The sequence below is a fragment of the Cydia amplana genome, chromosome 15, assembly GCF_948474715.1.
Source record: "Cydia amplana chromosome 15, ilCydAmpl1.1, whole genome shotgun sequence".
NCBI lineage: Eukaryota > Metazoa > Arthropoda > Insecta > Lepidoptera > Tortricidae > Cydia > Cydia amplana.
The window spans coordinates 1,610,164-1,624,175 of record NC_086083.1 but is presented as its reverse complement, the minus strand read 5'-3'; the positions used below and the strand labels follow the sequence as shown (position 1 = coordinate 1,624,175).

At 39.4% G+C, this 14,012-nt stretch overlaps 1 protein-coding gene across 1 annotated transcript in view; it reads right to left on the bottom strand.

Annotated features, from left to right (window-relative positions):
- The window catches only part of LOC134654443 (uncharacterized), an 80,037-nt gene that overhangs the window by 40,784 nt on the left and 25,241 nt on the right, over window positions 1-14,012 (bottom strand). Inside the window, exon 3 of the mRNA XM_063509889.1 lies at window positions 8,722-8,829. Within this exon, the coding sequence (XP_063365959.1) occupies window positions 8,722-8,829 (108 nt within the window). The remainder of the gene's footprint in view (window positions 1-8,721; window positions 8,830-14,012) is intronic.

The window sequence follows — 14,012 nt, the reverse complement described above, 5'->3', positions numbered from 1 at the left end:
TGATCTTAATTTTATGATGCTGGATGACAAAAAACAGCACGCATCGTAAATTAATTAACAAGATGATATGAGAGAAGTTTAATCTTATGTGGGTTGATAATGGGCAACAGCAACATATTTATTTACTCACTAGTCTTTACCCGCGACTTCGTTAGTTCTCAAGGAATCGAAAAACTGCTCTCTCCCTTTCTCTCCTGTAAGTATTAACCCTCGGCATACCAGCATGTATCATGGTCGTATTTTTATCACCTGTCATGCCATGCGTCACTTTCACACTTACATATTTCTTAGAACGTGACAAGCATGGTGACAAATGATTAAGAGCCGACCATCTTAGCCTTGCGCGAGGTATTTCAGACCGCAGACTCTATTTTGATGAAAGATTGAAAAATAATTATTATTTTATTATCATAAACACTTTTTTATTCATGTATGTTCAAAATAATTATTACATATTACTAAGATTTTTTATTTATAAGATTATTTTAAGTTTTATAATACATGTAAGTAGTTTAGTTTATTTAATTTTATTGTATATCATCGTCAAAGTTTATACTCGTATAAGTATTTGTCATTTTGAGTCATAAATGTACTGAAAGTCTCGTCTATATTACATTGCTGACTGCATAAGATTGACCCAGATAAGCCTAAAAGTAAAAAAATCGTCATGAAAACTGTAAAAAAATCTTATCCCTGGTTTTAGGGTTCCGTACCTAAAGGGCAAAAACGGGACCCTATAACTAAGACTCCGCTGTCCGTCCGTCCGTCCGTCCGTCCGTCTGTCACCAGGCTGTATCTCACGAACCGTGATAGCTAGACAGTTGAAATTTTCACAGATGATGTATTTCTGTTGCCGCTATAACAAAAAATACTAAAAACAGAATAAAATAAAGATTTAAGTGGGGCTCCCATACAACAAACGTGATTTTTGACCGAAGTTAAGCAACGTCGGGCGGGGTCAGTACTTGGATGGGTGACCGTTTTTTTGCTTGTTTTGCTCTATTTTTTGTTGATGGTGCGGAACCCTCCGTGCGCGAGTCCGACTCGCACTTGGCCGGTTTTTTTATGATTTTTTGTCTTAGCCACTACAAACCAAAAAAATCGGTGTTATAAGAGTTATAAGGAGAATGTGGGTCAACATAATCATATTACTACAGTCAAACCTAAAATTGACACCTGGATAAATGCAAAACCTCAATAATTGCAACCAAAGGTCCGGTCCCGGTACCTTGAGACCAAAAGGCCTCTATAATTGAAATTTTAGAACCTCTATAATTGCAATTTAGATTTAATTGCTTTTCGGAATTTTGCCTCTGTAATTGATCACATTGCAACTAAGACCTCTATAATTGACACTGTGCTAAAAAAAATCCATTACTTTAGCTCTTCTCATTACCTCTATTATTGAAACAAGTCTTACTTATTGCCTCTGTAATTGAAAAAATGTAGACTTGTAGAGAGCAGAAACAATATTTTAATAGCAATGATAATTTTATTTTAAATCTTCATCCGGAAGTTAATTTATTTATTGGCTATCTATCACAGAGGTAGAGGTAGGTGAAATAGTTTTGATTAAATCAAAAACATAGTATGCTTTTTACATTCCAATTAAACTTTCTTCTACAATTCAAGGGATTTTTTTTTAAACCCAAATGACTATAATAAAATAAAGTAATGATTAATATAGTGTAAAAGTGCAAGTTACAAAATATATGGACCAGAAACCCAGAATGTAAGCTTGTAAATCTTCTTTCAATTGTTATTTGCACCATAAAAGCAATTTGTCAGAACGCAACCTCTATTAATGAAAACCTCTATAATTGACACAATTATTTTTTGAACCTCGTTAATTGGCACGACCTGCTTAATTGAAAAACCTGATTAATTGACAAAAAATTGCCGGTCCCTTGAGATTGCAATTATCCAGGTTTCACTGTACATAGTATAAAACAAAGTCGTTTCCCGCTGTCTGTCTGTCCCTATGTATGCAAAGATCTTTAAAACTAGGTACGCAACGGATTATAATGCTGATTTTTTTAATAGATAGAGTGATTCAAAAGGAAGGTTTATGTATAATTTGTTTACCCGTACGAAGCCGGGGCGGGTCGCTAGTCATATTATAAAACTGGAACCGACCGACCGAAGGTTACATTTAATTATGTAGTTACATAGAAACTAGTGATGTTATTTAAAATATACAAATAGCTAAGCACATAAAAGGCTAGGAGTATTTCTGCACAATGAGCCATGGATTGGCAGAGCCGCGTCGATGGGCGCGATAAGAGGGAAGGCGCTCCAAGAGAGTGGGTTCCGATGTCAGTCGTAATTTTAGACATGTAATCTAGTTGGTAATTACTGTATGCTCATTACGGGTAAGTGTGGCTGCGGAATAAAGGCGAAAACACACTTGTCCCACGTACGCAACGTATGCAATGCATTATGACATCTGAATCCTGAAATGTATGTATGTATAAACTCTTTATTGTATGCTTAGAACCATACTTGTCATGCGTTGCGTTGCGTACCTACGTGGGATAAGTGTGTTTTCGCCTTATAGTTGGTAATTACTGTATGCTCATTACGGGTAAGTGTGGCTGCGGAAAAAAGGCGAAAACATACTTATCCCACGTACACAACGTATGCAATGCATTATGACATCTGAACCCTGAAATTTGTATGCTTAGAAACATACCTACTTGTCATACGCAACGCAGCGCATGACAAGTATGGTTCTAAGCATACAACTTTCAGGGTTCAGATTGTCATAATTGCATACGTTGCGTACGTGGGATAAGTGTGTTTTCGGCTTAACTGAGGCTGGCCTTCACATTGGGGCCTGTTTACATATTGATTTATTTTTTATTTATTTGTTTATTTATATGAGCTTAGAGTGTCCCACTGCTGGGCAAAGGCATCCACGTATCCCGGTCTTGACCCGTCTCCCACCAGTTCCTGTCAAAGGCGTCGAGGTCATCCCGCCAATATACATATTGATTAGACTTTAAATATTGCGAGTTCTTAACATTTGTCACAAAACTCAAGTAGCAAATGTACGAACTCGTAATAAACAGTAAACTATGTGTAAATAGGAGCCAATGTGAAAGTCAGCCACACTTACGTGTATAGGTATTACACTTACCCGTATTGAACTAACTGTAACCAAGTAATATAAACAAATTACAGTTCTATTTTTAGCATAACAATACAAGATCACAAAAAAGTGTAAGTGTAAGATGTATCTCAGACAAAATACGGCATGAAACCGTGCTAAAATGTAAAAAAAGTTCAATAAATACAGCTCAACCCTGCTCGTGGAATTTAAAATGCATGTTCTCCATCACTCTTCGCTTTTTTAAATATCATTTATATTTCATAAAACGCTTCAAAGCGAACGAGAGTAGGTACTTTAAAAATCAGACACGGCCGATCGATAGTCTCGTTTGATACTTAATTTGTTTAATGTGTTGATAATTTTCTACTAGCACGTAAACATTTTGATCTCGAGTTTTGGCTCGCTGCAGGAATTTCGCCCCCGCATGCGGAGATGCGATGATATGCGCCATCTTGAAATTAAGTTTTTTTTTCGGCGCCCAGGTGGCGTGGAGTCTAGTCGTTTGGCCAACGACAAGTCAAGCATTTTTTTATAAACTTTTATTTAACTTGCAATGTTTGTTCGTTTGTATGTTTGTTGGAGTCAAATTAGACCCACTTCCAATTATCCAATTGAGCTGAAACTTCATAGGTACGTGTGTAAGTCGGGTGACAATACAATATTATGGTACCATCAAGCTGATCAGATGATGGAGACAGCAGGTGGCCATGGGAAGTCTGTGATAAAACAAAAAAATTGTTTCGACGAGTATGAGTTCCCTGTTGAAAGAAAATTATAGTCAGCGATCAGTGATAAAAGCTTGTATCAAATAGTATTTTATGCAACCGTTGTTTAAGAGAGGTCAAAAAAGGCAAGTGGCGTGAGTAACAATTTGAGGCGAAGCCGAAAATTGTTAATAAAGACGCCACGAGTATTTTTTGACTCAGTTAAACAACGTTGCATACAATACTTTTTCTACGACCAAGCACATACTTTTAAATAAAATTGTAAATTTAACAAATATTTTTAATTCAAGAAGTAGCAAAAATGGAGGGTACGGGCGGGAAAAGAATGAATGAACGAATGAATGAAATTAAAAAAAACATGTCTATGGTTCACTTATTTGTCAGAGATGACATTTAAAATAAGGTTGGCAACACTGTATTTCATTCAATATTTTTTAAGTGGTCATTACACGAAGTATTGTAAAATCGCCAAAAAGATACTGCGTGTATGCACACATTCTTTTTTGGGGCATAGACTAAAGACTTGTCTTGACAACTATAAGGTAGGGTTTTAAAGGTGTGTGCACGACCCTTTAAATGACAAATAAAAGTACGGGAGTAGAAAAAATGTTTTTTTTTGTCAAAAAACTTTTTTAAACTAAATTTAATTTCAGATTGTGACTTTATTTCTATGAATTGATTATCCCGTTCTATATTTCTCGGAACCAGATAAATTAACTTATAACCGAGTCTTTTACAGTTTTAATTTATTGCAAAAGAAACACAGCGATACACCCAAACGTCAGGAGGTAGAAAAGCTAAACAAACATCATAAATATCGGTTGCTTTTTTAAAACTACAATAAATCGTCGTCGTTGTAAATTTAATTTCCACGTGGGAATCAATTTTGAATGATACGTTTAAACCGCAATAAAAGTAAACCTGAGACAGATAATTTAGTTTTCGTGGTTGTCGGCGAGATGGATACATCAAAGAGATTTATCGTTTCGGTCTGGCCGGGTAGTTTTATTACTAAACTAGCGCGTATTTCATCGCTAAGGAAAATCCAATCGTTGCCGTTTATAGACAACTAGCGACACGCCCCGGCTTCGCACGGGTTAACACTCCTCCTCTTGAATCACTCTATCTATTTAAAAAAAGCGGCCAAGTGCGAGTCGGACTCGCCCATGAAGGGTTCCGTATTTAGGCGATTTATGACGTATTAAAAAAAACTACTTGCTAGATCTCGTTCAAACCAATTTTAGGTGGAAGTTTACATGGTAATGTACATCATATATTTTTTTAGTTTTATCATTCTCTTATTTTAGAAGTTAGGGGGGGGGGGGGACACACATTTTACCACTTTGGAAGTGTCTCTCGCGCAAACTATTCAGTTTAGAAAAAAATGATATTAGAAACCTCAATATCATTTTTGAAGACCTATCCATAGATACCCCACACGTATGGGTTTGATGAAAAAAAAAATTTTGAGTTTCAGTTCGAAGTATGGGGAACCCCAAAAATTTATTGTTTTTTTTCTATTTTTGTGTGAAAATCTTAATGCGGTTCACAGAATACATCTACTTACCAAGTTTCAACAGTATAGTTCTTAGAGTTTCGGAGAAAAGTGGCTGTGACATACGGACGGACAGACAGACGGACAGACAGACAGACATGACGAATCTATAAGGGTTCCGTTTTTTGCCATTTGGCTACGGAACCCTAAAAACCGCATTAAAATCCGTTGCGTAGTTTTAAACATCTAAGCATACATAGGGACAGACAGCGGGAAGCGACTTTGTTTTATACTATGTAGATATTGCTCTCAATTTATCATGAGCGGTAGGGACGTATGTAACCCTAGCTACTGCTGATGTGTATAACACGTAAACAAGACCTCGAGGACCTTAATGTCCGTATCAATGGGGTTGGCGGAGCCTGCGTAATTATTTTTACCTGCCAATCTTACGAATAGTGATAATGTTTTTTTTTTTTGGAATTTTAGGATGCAAGCGCTGCCATTTAACCCAAATTCTATAGAACAAATCTGTTAACACTAATCTGTTAAAGTGTGGACTGAACGAAGATGTAGTGACAAAAATTGAGAAAGGTATGTTTGTATGTATGTCTCGGTTTGGCTGTATGTATTGAGAAAGAATGAATGAAAGAAGGTTGACAAAGAGAGTGTATAAGGGAGAAGTAGAAGAGGGAATTGGAAGGGGCAGACCTCGGCGGACTTTCTCTGATCAGATCGGGGAAATCCTGAAGAAAGGCCAGGTCAAGAGCACCCTAAACTGGCGAGCGTGTATGAGGAATATTATGAAAGTAACGGAAGCGAAAGAGCCTAGGTATGTCAGGATCGTAGCAAATGGAAATACGTGGTCTCTGCCTACCCCTTGGGGAAATAGGCGTGACAATGTATGTGGGTAAGTATATATGTAAATCTGTTAACGAGTGGTCACTAAAAGTTTTGAATGGCTAAAATAGAATTCTACGAGTATACGTAATATGTCAAACATCTTGCACGGCATTACAATATTTGACGTCGTCAAGCTGCGCGCAGTACAGTGGAGTCTCCCACGGCACAATAGGTATAGTCGGCCAAAAATGTGGTCTACCACCCTACGGTTGAGTTCGTCTGAACGTCATGAGCTCATGAGACAACAAGGTCGATTTAATATTATGTCAGTGACAATTGTCAACCTTAGCGATCGTTAGATCTTAGATCTCGCAGAAACTTTTGTTAAAACTGGTAGACCACTTTCTTGGCCCACTGTACACGTGGGGTCATTTTTGACCTCTAGTCAGATTTCTATATTTATTCTAGTTCGTTGCCTGGGCTACTATAGGTATTTATATTCTAATGTCTAGTTTATCGATGCAGAATACAGACTAGTCAAAATCAATAACAGATGTTTTACTATGCCGTCTGTAGTAGGAATGCGTGACTAACTGCAATACGAGCGGCTGCCAGCGCCCGCGCACTACTGATTGCACTTGTACTAATATTACCTGTTTACTGCCCACTTACTGACATAATACTACTAAATGTCTAAAGACGAATGTGTTCAACACAGCGGCTTCTAAGCTAAATACCATGATCGAAAACTAAGGTACATTCATGTCACCATAAAATTGTAAACACTCGTTAGTTTATAATCTCGCTAGTTATAAACTGACGGTAGGGAGATGATAAACTAAACTAACCTAACCTACGTTAGATTGTAAACTAACGGGTTCACAATTTTACGGTGTCATACATACTGTACGAGCACCCGAAGGCCACGAAGGGATGCGGGGTGCGGGACGCAGCCCACACGATAGAAGAGCGCGGCGATCGGCCGCTCCCACCAGTCGGCGAGTCACCTCTGAAGCACGCGCACGTCGCTTAGAGTCAATTTTTATAATTTTCGTAATTTAACTTTGATATTGTGAACTTAGTAATAAATCTGTAAAAGTATTGCTGGAGTTCTTATTGTCCGCCTGGACACATACCCCATCATGGACGACATGCCTGTACTTTTTTCGCGTGACAGTTTTTCTCACTTTTTCTTTCATAATTATGTCAGTGTCATCAATGATCATATCCTGTTTATTACAATCAGAATACGCCTCCTGGTATTCTAATGTGATAGTTATGTGGTGGGACAGCGTGACTCAATGAATCCACGGCTACGAATCACCAACATAGGTGCTACAGCCAGCTACGAATCACCAACATAGGTGCTACAGCCAGCTACGAATCACCAACATAGGTGCTACAGCCAGGTACGAATCACCAACATAGGTGCTACGGCCAGCTACGAATCACCAACATAGGTGCTACGGCGTAGAGGCCTCTGTGACGAAGCAAGCTACGAGCTACGGCATGTCTCTACAACACAGAGTGAGACTGCCTTTCCACCGAGGCGGAGATGAGGGGAAACGTGTGGGAATCAACTAATAGCATTAGTTGTAATCCAGCGGAGCGTAGAAGAGATTCATCTCTCCTCATCTCCTCCTCAATGTACTTAAAGGAAGTTTATTTTCAAAAGAAAATAAAAATCATATACCAAATTTGTTATAGGTGTGAAATAGTGGATTGTTTGTGTATAACACATAGTCTTCAATATATCAGCCAGAAATTCCCTTCACATTTCAACTACTTTTATTGGCATTTGAGGCAGATCCGATTCGATTTGGGGCCCGATTGGGATTTTGAACTAGATATCTATTTGTTTGAAAAAACGTCACTTTTGACACTTGTTTGACACTGACATATCTCGGTGATGTCTAATAGATATCTATTATTTGACGTATCTTAGAGTTCGAATATGGCTGTAAGTAGTTCTAGCGTGAATCATCCTTAACCTTTTCGACGCCGTGTCAAACACAAAAGCTGTCTCTCAGACGCCACGTCACCAAAGTGTCAAATCTGAAATTGAACTTTATGCATATGCACCTAGGTCTATGTTGGTCTGTGGTCTATGACCGATTAATACGTCTTTGGCGTTGGACCTGCGGTGCATATACAGGGTGCTTCCTGTAACAGGAGCAATAAATTAAACTGTAGGCTGTACTCCTCAAACTGACCAACATTTGTTCAGCAACTTTTGGAAATAACTCACGTTTTGATTTTTATTACACTTTAAAGTTTATTCTAAGACGCAATGTATTGCAAATTTTGTTATGTTTAAAGCGTGACAAGCAACGTCAAACACACTGATGTCTGCGTACATTAAAGGCAATATTTATTTTGTATGAAAAAGAGGAAGCCTAAAGAATTCATAATTTTTAAAAGTTGCTGAACCAATGTTGGTCAGTTTGAGGAGCACAGCCTTTAGTTTAATTTATTGCTCCTGTTACAGGAAGCACCCTGTATATCGGTCATTGGCGTCCAAAAGGTTAAATAATGAATGGACTGACCTTTGTCCTTGTCGGCGTTCTTTTGGTCGAAGAAGCCGGTGGTGAGCGCCTTCCGCTTCAGGAGGTACGCCCTCCGCTTGGGCTTGGTCGTCGTGGCCACTGCATTCTCTGCACAAACAAAAAAAAGTCATAAGTCCAAAATAAAGAATATAGTTTGTCAAAGGACTGTCTCATTTCAAACATAGACCGAGAGAATCATACTATATTTGTCTTATACTCGTACTAGCAACCAAAAGAAAAGGATGAGTATAGTTTTCCTGGTTCTTACTGACTGACTAATTGGTTTGACCAACTATAACAATAACTTTTACAGTCAAGTAAACTTATATTGGTCACCAAATAGTCAATAGCCATATATTTTTTTAATATCGACAATATTGTGATAAATTGCTCATTTGCTATCTATTTTTTTACTAGATTTTGTAATGAAAATCAACATGTGTCATCATCCCTATTATACAGACATTGGGGAGGTGCAGAGCAGGGTGCTTACGCTACTGTGGCGTATCGTAGGCATGTTAAATTAAATCATTTAAAAATGCAATTGTACTTTCCTTACAATAAATCGTTTTATTTATTTTTTTTAGCTTTTTTTTTAATTCAAGTTTGAAATCAGAAATCTGCCGCTAGACACCCTAGTAAAAGTTTATCAATCAAAACATGCCCGTAGTTATGATAAGACCACAACGACATCAGTTTTGAGTGATACAAATTACAACGAACTGAAATAACAGCTTTGATTTTTTGAGTGTTTGTACAGTCAGCAATACTATTAGCTTAGCACCTTTATATACAAACTTCTATGCAGGGGGGGTACCTTTTCTCTGCAGCTCACTGTATTTCTAAATCTAAACTATAACTAACTGCCTATTTTTATACTCATTAACTGATATATGTGGCAGGTCTAAAAAATATTTTCAAGTTCGTTCCACCGGCGGGGCCGCAGATTCCCCCAACCGGGTGTCGCGCGTCAAAAACAAATCATTTTATTTATACCCGGTGAAAAAATGCGAATGTTTCCACAAATAAGCGTGTAATCCGAAGAGGCAATGCGACACTTGTTTTGATAGAGAATTGCGTTAGTCGCACGCGCTCGCAGACGGGGACAGAGGTCGGCAAACTGTGGTTCGCCAGCTTATTAATCGTACATCGACAAATGCCAAACGAAAAAAAATCGAATGACAGATGCTATGAAAGATCACGTGACTTTTTTATATATTATTAGGCCACATTCGCATGAGCGCTTTTCCAACGCGCGTTATAAAAGCGTTTGAATGACACAAATGGATACATGTGTATTTATTCACACGATGGCGTTGGCGCTTTTTACCAAGCGGTGTTGTATTTTCAACTTTAAGCGTTGGCCGTTAAATCGAATTTAGTGTGCGGACGGATTCAAGCGCTATTATAACGCGTGTTAAATAAGTTTGTTGTAATAAGTTTTTGACAAAAATTGAATTTTTGGTACAAGCTGACTGTAGTTTTCTTACGACAGACAACAAATACTCATCGAGACAATTCTAAAACCCCCTAACACAATTAGGTTGCGTTGTTTCATCACAGAGTTCCTATAAATAAAAAATAAAATAAAATAAAATTTGTTTATTTCAGACCATGAGATCCATATTTTTGTTAGTTAACCAGAGAAACTTACATCCTATGTTAGTAATACTTACATAAAAACACTTATAACTATACACATATACTAATATTTACTACCTTAATATTACTGCGTGCAGAGAGGAACACGGGGCAAAATGGGTTATTTAGCCCTGCCTATCACCACCTCTACCCAGTATTTCGTGAGGCGGCAGTCCAGACGTTCGGACAACGTCCTCAGGAGGCTGTTGCCACTGGTACGCACGCGCTTCAGCAGAGACGCTATTCTTTTACGCCTAATTGCGTAAAAGTCATCCACTCGCGCCTCTGCAAACATGCCCGAGGCACTACAGTGCTTTGGCAGTTTCAACAGCATCCTCAGGACGTTGTTGTACTGAACTCTCAGCGAGTTATACGCCCTCTGTGTAAATGTTGCCCACAGACTGCACGTGTGTAAAAATTTTGACAATATGCACTAAAGAGCGTTAACTTTACTTGTGTATTACAATTACCTATGGCCACCTCCTTTCTCCATCATCAGATCAGCTCGATGGTACCATAATATTGCATTGTCACCCGACTTACATGTGTATGCAAAATTTCAGCTCAATCGGAAATCGGGAAGTGGATCAAATTTAACTTGCAAGATTCCATTACATAGTTACATACAGGTCGACCTAATAAAAGCGTGTTAAAATCGCTCGTGCGAATGGGGCCTACCGGGTCCAGAGTCTATCTTCTTTAATCTCTTAATTTAATTGGATTACACCGTCAAACGTAAACACCTAGTTATTTTAAAAGCACATTACGAATGCCCACACAACAAGAGTCATGCTGTGACACATCGCTATCACAATAACGATACTACGAGTGCGATTCTCACTGTTATATACTTAAACTGAAGTCGAAGTCATAAATGAAAGAAAAAGTGACCAAGGCTGGGATTGAACCAGAGTCCTCTGCGCGGCAGTCTTAACCACTCAGCCACCCGAGTCACGGAAGTTATCGATCCAATAATCTCAAGGTATATGCAATCTATTAAAGGCTCAAGGTTTCGTCACACAGGCGCGTTTTCCGGGCGGGGCGTGAGCAGGGCGCGCCGCTTTTACATATAAAACGTTCACGCTCCGCCCGGAAAACGCGCCTGTGTGACGGAACCTTTACGACGCCCTGTGATAAGTTTGGCTTTACATAGTTGTTGCCATTACTTCCGTTTCATTACATTCTGTTCGTTTCGACCTGAGCGCCTACCGTGAACCACGTTCGACGTGTTGCCTCTCTGTCGCACTTGTAAATTCGTACGTAAGTGTGACAGGGAGGTAACACGTCGAACGTGGTTCGCGGTAGACCCTCTGCGCCTGAGCACCAACAGTAGCGTCACGTAGCGCGCGCAGGTAATAGCCGTGGCGAGCGGCGCCGCCACGCTACACCACGCTATACCTATACCACGCCGCCGATTATCAAATTAAATATACCTACCAAGAGCCTACCCCGAAAAACGAACACTGAAATCTTGCGGTTCCAAGTGGCAAGGGACATGCACAAAGCCACAGGGCGGACACGCCATACATCGAAAATCATTGGCGTTTATATCTGTGAATGGCACGTCTATACACGCATCATTGTGTGAGTAAGTCGCTTAGGGCTGAATCTCGTGCGGCGCGCGGGGAAAGCTAAGCCGAAGCCAAGGCCGGCCGAAGTGACACGACGAGCCGCCCGCTGCATTGGATAATTCAACCGAAATATGTTAACTAATGTTTAAGTTTAGTTACGCTCTGATTGATTTGTTACGCCATTATTATATTTTATATTTACTTACATTATTGTTGATACCTATTGATTTTGTATAACATACATACCTCCGGGAAAAATTCAATAGGTATGTATTAATAACAGAGATTGAATAACAAAATAAATCAAAAATCTAACCCTAAATTAACCCTAAGTTGGATCTCCATAATATAAATAAATAAATCAAAAGAACGCGAATATTCCGAGCATAAATTATTTTTTGTGAAAAGAGTGCAAACTAAAAATAAAACATTTACAAGTAATATCTGTGTAGGTATTTACATTAAAATGTTAACTTAACAATGTTCCTAAATTCAACGAACAAAAAATCGGTAGGCGTGTATGTATGTGACGTTCGATATTATTACCTATTATTATACAAAAGTTTAGCCTTATACACATTTCGTGTATTTTAAATTGATAAACTTGATCTTGATTACTTATTTCTAAAATAACACACACACACACACAGGGTACACTCGGTACTCGTACATAGCGCAATAGACCGGCATTTTGAACGTTCCGTCCGTCATCGCGTCGCTAACCGAACTGAGCGCGCGGCTAAAACTCGGCTAACTGCTGTCGAGAGGCTAGGTAATCCGAGTCGGGGCGGGGCGGTGCGTGTCCGTTCTGTATGATAATACTATTCTTATTCTGTGACAAAGCCTTGGGCGGAGGTATTATTTAATGCATAGTTACGAGTAGGAAGAGTTACAGTAGAAAATCAAATCTAACACCATATAACCCAGATGTAACCAAGTGGGTACAATGGGCGCTAATGGGTTAAGTTCTTCGCCCTGGCCACGAATTGCACGACTGGCTTCAGCTAAGGCGACAACCATAGGTGGGAAAGAAAGGTCCGTTCGCTGTGTCTCACTCCAACCTATGGTTGTTGCCTTAGCCGAAGCTAGTCGCGCTATGTCGTGGCCAGCGCGTATGAGGTAAACGAGCTGACGAATCGCCTGATGGTAAGCGATTACCATCGCTCATGGACACCCGCAACACTAGAGAGGTTATACGTGCGTTGCCGGCCTTTGAGATGGGAGTACCTATTTTCCTTAAGGTTTGAAGCAGGGATGTTGCGAACATCCGCATCCGCATCCGCAACCGCGGAACTTCCGCATTATTTTCAACATCCGCATCTGCATCCGCATCCGCATAAAATCGATGCGGAGCTTATGCGGATGCGGATGTCGAACAAGTCGGTACAGGAACGTCTTAGCGGCGGCGTAAGTGCTAGGTAATTTCGTCATTACCTATATCGAAATCGTCTAGATCCAGAAAAGTCGGCCAAGTTACTGTTTACTAAATATAACGCACCTATATTCTTGCTCAAATACTAAACGTTTCGTTTTTTTTTTAATAAAAAAATACTAAAAATGTAGTATTTGACGTTTTCTAAGTACCTAATCTTGACATCCGCATCCGCATCCGCATCCGCGGATGTGAGCCTTTAAATATCCGCATCCGCATCCGCATCCGCGGATGTCAAAAAATCTGCATCCGCAACATCCCTGGTTTGAAGGCCGTATCGGACCGGAAATACCGCAGGCGACAGTTCATTCCACAGTTTAGATGTGCGGGACAGTACGGCTACAATCAGTTTGTCACTGACATAAACGCCGTCGAGAACGTAATTTACTTTGTATACTTACATCTCGCTCGTACTCGTATATTAGTGCAAACGAGATGTATAGAAAGTAAATTACGTTCTCGATAGCGTAAATGTCAGTTTTGACACTGTCAGTGACTCATGGTGCGGGCTCAGGTTTGCAGGTTGAAGACTGCCTACCATCTAAGTCGCCCCAGTGGTTTCCCCATCAGAAACGGGTAAACTAAATACTACAATAGATAGATAACTAGATATACTTATTTAATACAGACACTCGGCACGATTCGGG